This window comes from Solea solea, chromosome 13, assembly GCF_958295425.1.
Source record: "Solea solea chromosome 13, fSolSol10.1, whole genome shotgun sequence".
In the NCBI taxonomy this organism is placed as follows: Eukaryota; Metazoa; Chordata; class Actinopteri; order Pleuronectiformes; family Soleidae; genus Solea; species Solea solea.
In genome coordinates this window covers 12,490,901-12,505,282 of record NC_081146.1, presented here as the reverse complement: position 1 = coordinate 12,505,282, position 14,382 = coordinate 12,490,901, and the positions used below count along the sequence as shown (strand labels likewise).

The following is a 14,382-nucleotide window of genomic DNA, read 5'->3' as shown; positions in this document are numbered from 1 at the left end:
TGTTTTGATGCTGCAAATGGCAGTAAACCGGCCCTAACATGGTTGCTGCATGGCTTCTGGAAATGTGAGCTGACACTTTGTACGTCAGTCGTCAGCTGGCAGTCTTGTGCATTTTGAGGAGCCCAGGACACATCGCGCATTGGCTGTGTGAAGTCACGTGATTGTATAAATCATTGTTGTTTTTGTTACCCCAAAATTAACCTTTTATTTGTATATATATTTATATTTATATTTATTTATATATACGTTATGGGCCACTATGTTTTAATAATAGCTCACAAAGGACAAACTAAATCAATTTTGAGTTTTAAGCTATAGATTCCCAAACACAAGGGAAGGGCGAGATAAGGGATATTGCAAAATGTTATACATTGTTCATGGTTCAAACTTCTTAAAGGCAAGGGGGATGTCCTGCAAAGACTTTATCAAGGAAAGCCGTTTGTCCATATCTTCATAAAGTTCAGACTTTTGTGCCAGAGTTGAACCTTATTGTCTCGTATCAAACCTGAAACAACAGCTGAAAAATAAGACTGTATAGCATTGTGCTTTACTTAATATTGTGTCCAGACAAACATTAGTGGTGGGTGGATGAACTTTGATCCCTGTGTGAAAATCCATTATTTCTACGAATAGGCAAACGCTGTTGTACAACTAGATTATTCTCGGTAAGTTATTCTTGCCATTATGCAATGACTGGTGCTATTTAAAGTTCTCATCATCACAATAAAGGAGCGTTAATCTAGCTCAGTCCTGTCTGATCTCACCCTGTTGTATTTGTGTCTGCTGAATACAAACATAGCTTCAAGTGGAGGGGGGAAAAAAGGTTGACCTACAGTAACAGGCAGCTTATTCAACAGTAATGACTTCTATGTGAGAAAATAATTATCACCAGTAACGACTCAGGAACTTTAACTAAGAAGATACTCACCTCAGAGTAGCCGGTGGGTGATTATTATCGATCCAAATGTAACAGTATAAACTGCATTGATTATAGTTGTGTTATTTACTCTGAACTATAGTGTAATCCTGGGTTTGTCTACAATTGCATGATTCTATTAAAAGAGCTGTGGGTGCAGAAAAAAACACACAGGGAACGAAAAAGGTCTTCCTTAAAGGTGCACTTTATGCTTCCTTTCATCACTTGAACAGTGGGATCTCACCTCATCACCTTTTTCCATATCACTCTGTCCATCTCAATCACAACACTGATCCACATCCATCCATTAAACATCCATTTAATTGGCCCTCCAAAAGTGAATCCACAAAATAAATCACGCAAAAATAAATCTAATCTAGTGTCACTCTTAGTAAAATCACAAAAGTGGCCATTTAAAGAGAAGCATCAAGTGTGGTAATACTGAACTTGACATGTAAACCATGTTGGTTTTTAAGTAACACGTGCAAAGGTGCTCTAAATTAGCAAACTTCAACAACATAACAAAACCAAATAACTAGCTCGACACTATTTACACTTCTAAATATATCTAAAGGTATCTGCTGCTGCTGGGGCGCCCCTGCAGCCACTAAGTTCACTTATGCCTTGGGCCAGCCTTTGTTGCAATACACGTGAGTGTATATTTACCATATTAATATAAATATGCAACTCCTCCCCTGGAAGAGTGTGGAACTCCGTCCCTGAGGCACACCACTCCTACCGCAGTGTGAAATACTTTATAATTCGCTGAGCTACTCGGAAGAAACTGGATATGAAAGGGAAGCACAGTCACTTCCACCAGATTTATTTTGGAAGCCGACATTCAGACTTGTGATGTGACACGGACACATCACTGTTGTCTCAACAGCACATGGACCTTCATATCCTCGTGTGTATCATGCATTGACAATACTTGGATCTTATCTTATGATACTCCATGTGAGGGTAACGTGCGTCACTACTTGCGAAATAATGAGATCCTCATTGGATAGAACAAGATCCAGATGCAGTAGTACAACGTGGTGAAATATGACACAGTGTGATATGATACATAGACAAGATATAGATAAAGATGATATATATTTGTACTATTTACTGTGGTTGTTACAAACATAAACTTTGGGACCCAGTGAGGAGATCAAATTACAAAAATCTGGAGGGTTTCAAAGAGATCATGAGGAAATGGGACATGATAAACAGAAATAGTAACTTGTCATTTTTTGTTCCACTTGTGAATGAGCGGATACTTTACAACAACAAAAACACTCTGCTCTATAAGGAATTCAACAAGTAAGTTAGGACCTAACGATATCATCACATGCCCCGGTGCCATATTGGAATAGAGGTCATGAAAAGGTCCCGTGACCTGCACAAACCCTCAAAAACATGCCCACGGGACAACCCACATAAATGCACGTACACACAGTAAGGTTCAAACGAAAATCCGACACATACCTACCAATAAAGAGAGAGGGTTAGTGAGACACACAGAGAGAGAGAGAGAGAGGAAGAGAGAGAGGGAGGAAGAGAGAGAGAGAGAGAGAGAGAGAGAGAGGGAGAGAGAGAGTCAAGCATGTGGCAAGCAGCAGCAGCTGCTGTGTATATAATTAGACTGTTTTGAAAGCTGAGAGTCAGACAGCAGGACTTTTACCTGCAGACTGAAGAGTTACCGTGACAACCAGTTGTCCGTATGATAATACAACGTTATAATACGGGCTACATTATACACTGTATATAAAGCCTTAGCGAAGAAATACAGTTAGACAATTAAAGAAAAACCAAAATGTCTCCATAAAACCTCATATTTTTAGAATATTATATCAAATATAATATACAATATATAATATCATGATCTATGTGGTGTATAGATTATCTCATGCAATTGGCCTCCTTTTTTTGGTATTTTGTAAGTCATGATTCGTGGTCACTTAACCATATGCTGAGATTCCAGGCTTTCACAAGTCGCTTTCCATCTCACTGTCCATCCCTTCTGTTTTGAAACAGCCACATCCACATGACCCCATGATGTTTTGACTTCAGTGGCTATACCAAATCAGTTCAAATTATATATTTGAAAATGGCAAGATCACGATTTTATTATTATAATTTACCAATCTTAAACTCAGAAAAAAAAAAAGACACACAAATCTTAAGACAAAACCTTGCTTAGCAAATTCATCACTGATTTTGTTTTTGCTTGATAAGCGAGGCTTTGTATTGTAACAACACCATATTCTTTTTCTGTTGGAAGTTCATGTTACACATTCAGAAATTATGGTTTTGTTCAAACAACATTAAAAATGGACAAACAAAAGGACACAAGTATCAAGTGAAAACAAAATCAGTCCTGAACTTCTGACCTTCAAGCTGCCTGCAGCCAAAAACAAAAAAGTCGACATAAAACGCCATCTAGTGGACACAGCTAGGAAATGACACAAGGGTCCAAAGGTCTGCTGGATGTTCATGATACTGTTTTTCTAAGGAATTCAAAGAACTAATAATAACGACTAAAATGTTTTACATTTTCTGTTAGAAGGTTCATCTATTTAGACATGTGCTGCATGTGCTTTAAATATATATTTTTTTAATTTGGATATTTGAAATAGGATACAGTAGATGAGTTTGAATGTTGTCCAATGATGGCTGAATTCCATTTAGCTGCTTCAGTTCTCCTGATTTTGCATGTGTGAGAGGGCAACACAGTCTCCCTAAACGTAAACACAAATATTGTAGTTGGCCTGATATTGTAGTTGTTGTTACAAAAACACCAAGGAAAACAACATGTTCTTATGTATGTTGTCAAATGTCACCGCAAATTGGGTCAGCAGTCAGTGGTGAAATAGGCTAGCAGGCCAGAGATTAGTCGGAGTTAGTGTGATGCTAAAATGGCTTCAGACTGACATGAGGCTGAGAAGGACCCATCTGCCACGCTCTGCTTTCCCACCTCTAAATGGATTAAATGTGCTGCACAACGTGCTGCTGGTAGTGATGGTGAAGGTGGAGGGTTGGACGTCATGTTTTCATTCAGCCTGCTGTGACTGTCTGCTGTGGGGTCAACCTGCTACCGTTTAGTGTACAATTTAATATGTTAATTATAGGGAATGTCCTTTCTGTCGGAGACAATAGTCTGTTTTGCTCAGGATCATGAGAGCACTTGCACATTTACCTACACTTTTGAATCCATAAACCTTTGACCCCTCTGCTGCAGTGAAGCAAAGACCATTTCATTTAGAAACAAACAAATAACATTTGCCTTTGGTTGTTCTTTTAAAACCACTTGCATGACAAAATTCAAGATTCAAGATACTTTACTGTCATATACTCGATAGCAATGCATTATTATTATAATAACCAGTAATGAAATTCTTTGTGCCCAGTTTCGCCTCAACTTTACAAAGTAGTATGATGAGGAAGAAATGTTTAGTGAATAAAGTTATATAAAGAAAATATGTACAAACTAGCATTAGATATATAAGAAGTATATAGGTTCCAAAAAATACAATGCAAACATAATAAATATAAACACAGGCAAAGTGGAAAGAGTTAAAGTAAAAGTATTTTGATAAAATTTGAAAAAAGTAAAAGTACTAAAAATGTACTCAAGTCAAAGTAAAAAAGTAGCTTTTTAAAATGTACTCAGAGTAAAAGTTACTTAGTTACTTTTTAAACAAGGATTAGGGTTCTTTCTTGTGTCGTGCAAAAAGGACAAGGGGACACAAATCTCACATGAATTGTTTTTAATTAAAGGCCAAACCTTTACAAATTAAAAGTGCTGACAAAACAAAACATGTAAACAGTCAAAACGGGTCAAATGTCACAAATGCTTTAACTTTCTCACTCTCTCAGGGACCTTGATTAGCGTCAAATCACCTGTCCTCATCATTCGCTGCCAAAAGTTGAGGCCATATTGTTTACTCAGTAACTTTAAGTAAAAGTAAAATTACAAAATAAATACAAAAAACCTACACAATTACAGTAACGTGAGTAATTTGTTACTTTCCACCTCTGAACACAGGATAATAAATTGTGAATAAGTAAAACTAGCTCAGGCAGCTGAATGAGAGGTTTTAGAGTGTTCTGTATCTCCTGACAATCACATTATATTACATTACATGATATTGTTTGTGAATAACTAATACTAATTGTCCAGTGAATTAACCATTAGATTTATTTTCTGTACAATCTGAAACCTAGTCTGAAAGTAGATTTAGAGGAAAGATTGACTTGAATGTTGCTTCATTATACATTGGTCAGCAATATACAGTGTTAGTGACAAAGTGTATATCTGTGTGTCCACTGATTTTGCAAAAAGAAAGAGTAGTAATAATAAAAATGAAATAAAAATATAAATCCAAACTAAATTCAGACATGTATTCACAGAATTTCCAGATGAACCTTTGCACTGATTTGAATTATGAAGGCTGTATCACGACTCTCTCAACGTCAGTGCAGAATAACCAGTTTCTTTTTTTCCCCCATAACTCCTTAAACTTGACAGCTGCAGACGTGTTAGAAGCACATGACAGACATCATTCAGAGAAGCTCCTCAGATTAAGTTATTATACTTAATTAGGGGGGTAAAGGTTACTGACGGGCAGGAGGAGAATATTTTTGCTGTGAGGAGCAGATGGCTCACTGAGATTAGACAGTTGACCTGCTCAAAGTATGGCAGAAGGTATTTGTGGGCCTCCTGATGCCGTGCGGCAAAAATAACCTGTGAACTTTATTGGCACCACCGTGACATGACAGTTGAGAAATGACATCCCTCGTGATTTTTTTATGCATAAGTCAAATGAATAAAGTAAATAAGGTCAGCTTTAATAAACAGAAGTTTAAAATTATACTGTGAAGTTGTGCTTTTTGCAGTTTGGATGTGGTGAATGAGATATCCAGTGGTGTGTCTTTGAGAACACAACAGCCTAAAGTCAGATTAAAACAGGAAGAGGCCAATTGACGGCTGTAGTTAGGGCTTAGAGACAGATCAGTGTCAGAGGATTTATAAAGCAGCTCAACACACTCACTGTACAGCACTGATGACTCAACACTGTACTTAGTCTATCAAAGAATTTGTTATTGCAGGACTGGCAATATCCAGGAATACAAATAAGGAGAATAATAAGACGTCAAACTTGTTTCTTTTGTGGTCTACTCTGCATCACAGCTGCCATGGCTCTGGAGGACAATGAGTGTGACTCTATCTTTGAGCCCAGTATCACTGTGAGTATCACTTCTGTATCTGTTATCAAATAGTTTTTGTCTGCATGGTTATAGAGATCACTGGTCAGTCACTGGAGTGTTACAGTGTCAAAATTATATATTGTTTAATTTCACTGTTAAGAAAAAAAAATGGCATAAACATCTTAACTGTTATTACAGTGATAAATGGATATACATGTGCAGATGGCAATGGAGTATTTGTAGGACTCAATTATTTTTTTTAAAGGTTTAAAGGGCCACTTCACCCAAAAAATACATTTCCTTTTTTTTTTTACTAATTTACAGAGATAAATGTCTTATTCAATCATCAGACAGTGGATCTAAGATACATGTCTCATTCCCACGCCAACAGAGGAAGTTGGGATTGAAAAAACAAATAAAATTGACAAAAATTCAACATTAAAATCACTTCCTTCAAAGAAAATAAAAGCCCTACACTGCCCTGAACCTACTTACTGTGTTTCGGTCAAGTTTTATGAGTAAAAGATTTAAATTTAACAACAACAAATTTAATCCGACTCTAAACAAAAGCAGCAGCATCATAATGATTTTAAGTTGATTCTACATTTGACCAAGTGGTAAAAAATGGTTTGAAGAACTGAAAGAAACACAGACTTTTGCAGCTCAACTCAGTTTTTATGTTTTGTAGGAGGAGTTCGTCGAGACTCCGCATGGGAGCGTCCACTGCATCATGACAGGGACTCCAAAGGCAAACCGGCCAGTCATCCTGACCTTTCACGATGTTGGACTGAACCGTAAGGCGCACCTCTTAAACTGACAATGAAACAATATTCAATATGCAAGTAGAACAAATGCCAAACATTATCAAGGAAGCACTGAAAACACCACACATTTACATCAAACCTAACGTTGTAATATTGTAATATATAGGTATATAATATATATATAATATAATAGATTTCAATAATACTTATTCTACACTTTCTATACCCTTACTTAACGTTTTGTACATTTTATTTAAAAACAAAACTGCAAACAAAACCATGATGTGACTTTTTTTTTTCCCACTTCCCATAGATAAGACCTGCTTTGAGACGTTGTTCAACCATGAAGACATGCAGGAAATCAACAGACATCTACCTGTTTGTCATGTTGAAGCACCCGGACAACATGAGGGAGCCAATACTCTCCCGGCTGCGTAAGTTAGTTATTTATTTATTTTCAACAGCAGGCTTACTTTTATTGCTATTTATATTAAAGTAATTATTTTTTTATAAATTTGGCAGTAATAATTGATGATTAATATGATCACGCATAATAAAATACCAAACACTAAAATGACTTTGTATATTTTAGTCTACAGCTGAAACTGTGCTTTGTGTGTGCACAACCTTTATTATTGTAAATACAAATTTTAATGTAACATCCAATATAATAATTTCTTAAACACTTTGAAGCCCATTATTATGATCAATAATTTCTAACTTTAAAAGTGCCAGAAGTCTAGAAAAGATGAATTATTATTGTCCGATGACTAAATGGAGAACAAATAATTTATAAATTTCATACGTGGCCATGAAAGCTTGTGACCTAGTCAGTGTGTTGATATGTGTGATTTTAATGAGTTCATACAAATTAAAGTAGGCACCAAGCGCCATGCTCTGTCAAAATAAGTATTTTACAGTATTTTAAAAACACACAATTTGAAGCATTTCGGTACACAATATGAAGGCTTTTTCATCTTCTCAATAAAATACAAATAATATTTTTATTTTTGGAATTCATTTACATGCACGTGTAACAAATACTGCCCATCCCTTTATATGATCTCTCAGGTACACGTATCCATCCATGGACCAGCTGTCTGACGCACTGCCCTCTGTCGTCAAACACTTTGGGTAGGTCCCACTTGATTTACGAAACCTTCTTATTTGCACTCTCCTTTATATTAACAAGTGAACCGCTGACTGATTGGTCCGTTTAACTGTCTGTTGTGCAGACTGGGCAGTGTGATCGGACTGGGAGTCGGAGCAGGAGCCTACATCCTGGCGAAATTTGCTGTAAGTTCACAACTGTTATTCATTTCAACACAACACGGTGAGAGTAACATTTGATTTTAAGGGGAAACAACTGCTGTGTTTGCATGTCTGCGTAGCTAAATCATCCAGAGATGGTGGATGGATTACTTCTGATCAACATCAACCCAAATGCTGAAGGACTTATTGATACTGTTGCAAACAAGGTAAACTCTTCTATATTAAGAATAGTGTGTATGAGTGTGTTGTTGCTGTCTCCTGCAGCATTCTGGATGTGGATCTGAGTTGTTTTGTTTCCTCCCCCTCATACATCAGTGATGATAGATATTGGAATTTGATTGATCGTGTACCTCGGCTGCTCCTGGTTGAACCCACACATTGTCCCATTTGTTTGTGATAATGTGTATATTTTGTGCAATTTACAGATCACTGAATGGACCCACACTCTCCCAGACACAGTCATCTCACACCTGTTTGGACAGGTGAACATCATCAGTCTTCTATCGCATGACAACAAGACAAGTGGAAATATACTGTACACGCTAACCAAACTGACTTTTCAGGAGGAGATCCAGACCAACCACGACCTCATTGGGACGTATCGTCACCACATCACCGCAACGATGAACCAGTCCAACGTGAATCAGTTTCTCCGCTCTTACAAAAGCCGCAGCGCTCTGGAGGTGGAGAGGCCTGTTCCTGGGGGAAGCATTAACGTCAGGACACTCAAGTGAGTAAGAAACAACCAGATGTTTTGCCACGCATCCAAGTGATTGTTGTAAAAAAAAAAAATAGGGATGGCGAGATACCACTTTTGTGAGTCTGATAACGATATCAGTCCGATACAGTCATTGTAGACCTTTCAACTATGAAGCTGTTCATAATACATTTGTGCTGATGCATTTCAAGCTTCAAAGACATACTTCTCCAACTGTGCAACAAATATTCTCCCCCCATAGAGAAGGACTAAACAGCACTCAACATGACTCAGCTAAAATGCTGTTGCTGATTTTTATTTACATTTTTACAGTTTGTGCATCGTGAAGCATGTGGTATCTCATATTTGTGTATTGTATTTTACATTTTTATCTGTCCAATATCCGATCCACTGATTTTGACCAGTATCTGACCAATACCAATACATTCCTCGTAAAAACTCTGAGTTATTTTGAATTCCCTGTGACACAAACAAGTTAAAATAGGACTAGTTTGTCTACATAATGTCTTGTTTTGTTTTGTTTTGTTGTCACAGGTGCCAGACTCTGCTGGTTGTAGGAGACTGTTCTCCAGCTGTCGAGGCGGTGGTCGAATGCAACTCTAAACTCAACCCCACCAAAACCACACTGCTCAAGGTAATAATAATAATAATAGATTTTATTTGTATTGCACTTTACATTTGAACAACAAACCTCAAAGTGCTAGGTAATAATAAATAAATATACATTAACAAGGAATGGGGAAAAATGCACCCACGCAGACATCCACGGAACATTTGACATGTTTTTACTGATTATCTTATACTCTTTTGTACACCTGTCCATGCTTCATTCTTCTAGATGGCAGACTGTGGAGGACTTCCTCAGGTGAATCAGGTGGGCTGTGACTTTTTAACTTTCAACTTTGTTGATTACACTCTCATATCTCCACCTTTGATTGGTTGGAAACGCATTTAACACCTGTCATCTTTCTCTCCACAGCCTGCTAAAGTTACCGAAGCCTTCAAATATTTCATCCAGGGCCTGGGATACTGTAAGAAACTGATATATTTAATCAAATTCAGTTCTCTGATTCTCTGCTTTTCAACTATGATTACCCCACCATAGGTGTTTAAAACAGGAAAAGATAAAACATTGTCTTCCAGCTGCAATAAATACCATTATATCATTGTATTTGTATTAATATGGGACATTTTAGAGGCAGATTCACAACGTGTTCCTCTTCTATCTCTATAGTGTCCAGCGCCACTATGACTAGACTCCGCTCAAGAACGAACTCCAGCTCCAGCATCTCGTCCGTAGAAGGATCTCGCAGGCGCACACACACCAACGAGAAACGTGGACGATCGCACACCGACGTCTCCATAGAGGGCGTGTCCAGTGTGAGCCAGAGCCTCTCAAAGTCCACTCAAGTAGTATGCTAGAGTATCCCATGCACTTCCTTCAAACTATACCTCATATCTTCCCCCCTCTCTACCTCCCTTTACGTGGTAATGCCCTTATCTGCACTACCAGTAGCTGAAAGTTCACAGGTCACTGCGATTCATCTCCATCTCTCTTGTCTCCCTCTCCATTCCACTGCGTCTGTATCTCCTCCACACTCACGTTTCTCTCTTCAAGTTAAACCTGTGCTGAACTGTTCATCCATGCCTCTACCCATATATTCTTCTTAAGTGTATTTATTTTTGTCTCCACACTCTGCTTATTTCTTTGCCATTGTCTGTGACTTACCAATAAAATGTTTCCTCATGTGGGAACTTGATGTTCTGTAACTGCTGAGGTGTGAATTATTAACTGCAGTGATACGGAATAGTTGGAGCTGGATTTGCTTGGGGTGTTCTGTGTAAAACAAAAGTTACATCGTTCTTGTACGGTTAATGTTACATTCAATTTAATCTTGAACTGACTTCATGTCGTGGATATGAGTGATTAAACATTGTACTGCAAACAAAAAGCCTGCGACCTTCATTTATTCCAACTGTTAAAACAAAAAACAGAATAATCTTTTTCATTTTTTTCACATTACGGTAGGTGATTTACAGAGATCCTACAATTGATAAGAGTTCCATCAGCAGCAGAAGCTTTGGGATTCGGTTTCAGAGACAAAGTCGTACATTTTGACCTGCGTACAAAAATTACACTATGGTCTCTTTTCTGTACTTCCTTTCTCCACATGCCAGTTATTTTGCTTTAATAATACAACAACCTGAATAGATAGATAGATAGATAGTGTACTTCTATTATAATTCCACTAGATGGCACTCTATAGCTGGGTTATCTGGGTCAGATGATGATAGTTTTAAATGTTTCAATACAAATAAAGACTCACCCATGGCATTTATTGTATAATACTTTTTTGTCCGTGCTATTTCCCATTTATTGTTGTGCATGCTTGATCCAGCTTGAGCCACTGAACAGCTGTATTTTCCAGTGACATCTAATTTGGGGCTAGTGTGGGAAAATAACAAAAACAGCAATAATAATAATAATAATGATGATAACAATAGAGGAACATTTCCAAAAGGGCTTCATTACTTTTAATGTCAGTAATAAATGAGATTACATTCATAACATCATTCCTTTACCATTGTTCTTGTCAGCTTGGTTGTAGAAATGTAGCGATACACAAAATCATCCTAACATGATCCAATGGGGTTGATTTAATTTCCCCTTTTCTCCCATTATGTTAAATTGTAGAGAACAGAATACATTTGCACTGAATATAATATTTTTTTCTCCCAGCTGTCCAACTGTGTGTCTGCCAAATGTGTAAATGCAGAGTATATAATTGGACTACTGATGTAGTAAGCTGTGTGCATGAATGCATTGTGTGTGTGTGAGTGAGTAGGTGGGATTGTGTGTGTGTAGGCTGTCAGCTGATGAATTGTTTTAGGCTGCTGTTGTGAAAGAGACAGCATAATGGCAGTCGCCATCAAAGTCACAATCATTTTGTTTGTACATTTGAATGTGGGTATGTCATTTGAATGTGTGTGTGTGTGTGTGTGTGTGTATGTGTGTGTGTGTGGGTACTCGGGCTGCATTTTTATGTCAAAGCCTAGAGGCGGCACAAGGCATAGGCTTTAAGTTTTAAAAACCAAAGTCATTAAACTGGTTTATATGTTTAATTCACGTTCAGTATCACCACACTTAGTGCTTGACTTAGAATATGAAAGTGCAACTTAATACTAGGCCACTTTTACGATTGTACTTTTACTTTAAAAGTTAAACAAGAATGACACTAGCTTGGCGTAAATAACACAACTGTAATTAATGCAGTTTAAAGTGTTACATGTGTATCAATAATAGCCAAGCATTGACTACTCCGAGGTGGTGGGGGGGGGGAGGGCACCCCAAATCAAATTTAGCTTAGGGCCCCATAAAGGCTTGGACCATCCCTGCCAAAGCCCCTTTTGTTTGGCTTCTATTATGATACTTTGTTGAATAATATATGACAGAACTCTCTTCAGATTTAATTTATACATGAGATATCATCTCTAGAACGGCTGTGTTTTTTCCACCACTATATTGTAGTGCATAGGGCTGCATATGGGTAAAAAAAAAAACCCTGATCCTGCAAAAATGTCATCCGTATTAGTGTAATTAAATTTTTTTCTGATTTAATGACTGCCCTAGTGATATAACACTGCAAGTCTATTATTAGAGGTCGACCGATTAGTCAGGATGACTCCTGCTATTTTTTAATAATCAGTAACAGCCACATATTACTTGATAATGTAGGACAAGACAGTTTTGTTCTCAGAAACTAGATTAATTCTGTCAAATTTCCACATTTAATGTGTTTGATATTAAGTTTATACCCTGTTTTCAGTGCAGTGAAGGCACAACATGCAGATTGGTATGAAAAACCACATGTGTTGTTCAGTGTTTGTTTATGTCAGGACTGTAAATAACAAGGATCTATATAAACACAATATTTATGCATTGTGGAAACATATTTTGAGTCACAACACATCATTGCTAGATGTCATGCCTCAAATCTTCTGAAATTATTCTCTATTTAACAGGTGTTTGCTGTTTTCTGGCCATAAAGAATTTTATAACTACATCTTTTTCTTCATCTTTCACTACTGAGCAAATCTTAACTTAAATATTCAGTGCAGTGAAATGTCGGATTTGGGTAAAACTGAGGTTTCTTATTTAATCGTAATCTTATTTTACTTTAAATACACGCCTCATATAGAGAATATTAATGAAACGTGGATGTTACATAATAAGAAACACTTGAGGGCCCTTGAAGTGGCATTGGACACGTATGGCCCCTCTCCTGTCAGTGAGACTACCAGCTGCAGCCATGTTGGAAAACATCTAGCAGCTACAGCGGTGCTAACAGCTAGGATCAGTGGACACCGACAGCCTGGCACGGCGCTGTTGTGGACAAAAACACACAGGGAGGCAGAGTCATATCGGGGTGATATAGCCACCAAGCCGGGCTCGGATAACCACACGTGGATGTGTGAAATTTCAAACACACTGGCCGGAGAAGGTGCTCGGTTGCGGAGAATAGGTGCGGCTGGGCTCCAGGGCTAAAGCGGGTGAGTATTGATCCCACTTATAGATGCAGAATGAGTGGGAATAGCCCACTGTTAGCTGGGCTAGCTTAGCATTAAAGGAGGGTTACACTTACACACACACTACACGTACTCGGACGATAGGTTTAACGTCAATGCAACATGCGTGGTGTATGTATGTGTATTTAAGAGCCGCTTCTAGGATTTCCAACGAAATGTTGTGACCAGAATTTATATGGAATAGAGGTTATTTTAAAGCCATGGAGTCACATTTGTATTCCCAACAAACATACAGTGGTGCAGTGGCCGAAACCCACCCTCAGTGATTCTCTTGTAGGTGCAAAGGTCCAAAAACAATTTCTGTCCTGCAGAGCAACAAGGATTTAGCCCAAAAAATAAGATGTGTGTGGTTGAACATCTCACACTGAGATTTATTCTTACTTGAGACAAAGGGAGGCACTTCGTCTCAAGTGTTTTGGGGTTGCCTGCTGCCTTGTCAACCACACAATACTTAATATTTGTATTTATTAATTTGGTCAGGATGTATAAAGGAATACAGCTCACTATATATAATGCTTTAAACAAATGTTTTTTTTAAATGCTTGGTCACTCTGTGGATATCGTTTGACAGTCTCCTTTTTATGGAGTTTTCTGAGATTTCTGTAGTCAAAGTTGCCATGTCATGTCTACATTTTAGCTTTCCTGCCTATTTCCTATCTAGTTTCCTGCCTTTATGTGGTTGTTGCCCCCTCCAGCAGTCAAACCAGATCATCAGAACCCAAACTATGTCCCCTGACGTATTTAATGCAATCGTTGATGAAATGACTATTGCTGATGTTTTTGTTATTTTTTTGTAATTGTTATTAGTCGTTACCTTGAAATTGATGGATTAAGTCCTCCTCAGTATATGAGATTTGTCGATGAAGATGACCTCATGTATGGTGAAGTTACCAGGGATTTTTGTTGGCGCAATTTTACCACTGGTATTG

General features: G+C 37.7%; 2 protein-coding genes across 3 annotated transcripts in view; both read left to right on the top strand.

Moving 5' to 3' along the window:
• The first annotated feature begins 5,946 nt into the window (after positions 1-5,946).
• On the top strand, positions 5,947-10,631 carry LOC131471287 (protein NDRG1-like). Its single transcript, XM_058647782.1, has 12 exons — positions 5,947-6,151; positions 6,801-6,906; positions 7,190-7,310; positions 7,948-8,010; positions 8,112-8,172; positions 8,268-8,354; positions 8,574-8,630; positions 8,712-8,878; positions 9,401-9,500; positions 9,705-9,740; positions 9,846-9,897; positions 10,101-10,631. Exons 1-12 carry the CDS (start codon positions 6,101-6,103, stop codon positions 10,286-10,288), a joined length of 1,089 nt encoding a protein of 362 aa, XP_058503765.1. The 5' UTR covers positions 5,947-6,100; the 3' UTR covers positions 10,289-10,631.
• Positions 10,632-13,171: 2,540 nt separating this feature from the next.
• LOC131470792 (focal adhesion kinase 1-like) overlaps positions 13,172-14,382 on the top strand; it is a 55,842-nt gene continuing 54,631 nt past the window's right edge. The window contains exon 1 of one of the 2 annotated variants that reach the window (XM_058646764.1): positions 13,172-13,417. The gene's annotated coding sequence lies outside the window, so the exon portion shown is untranslated. The remainder of the gene's footprint in view (positions 13,418-14,382) is intronic. The other variant, XM_058646763.1, reaches the window with a different exon arrangement.

Coding starts and splice junctions, on each gene's coding strand:
- LOC131471287 (XM_058647782.1), top strand. CDS start 6,101: ATGGCTCTGGAGGACAATGAGTGTGACTCTATCTTTGAGCCCAGTATC. Junction 8,011..8,111: donor TCTGTCGTCAAACACTTTGG/GTAGGTCCCACT, acceptor TCTGTTGTGCAG/ACTGGGCAGTGTGATCGGAC. Junction 9,741..9,845: donor GACTTCCTCAGGTGAATCAG/GTGGGCTGTGAC, acceptor TTCTCTCCACAG/CCTGCTAAAGTTACCGAAGC.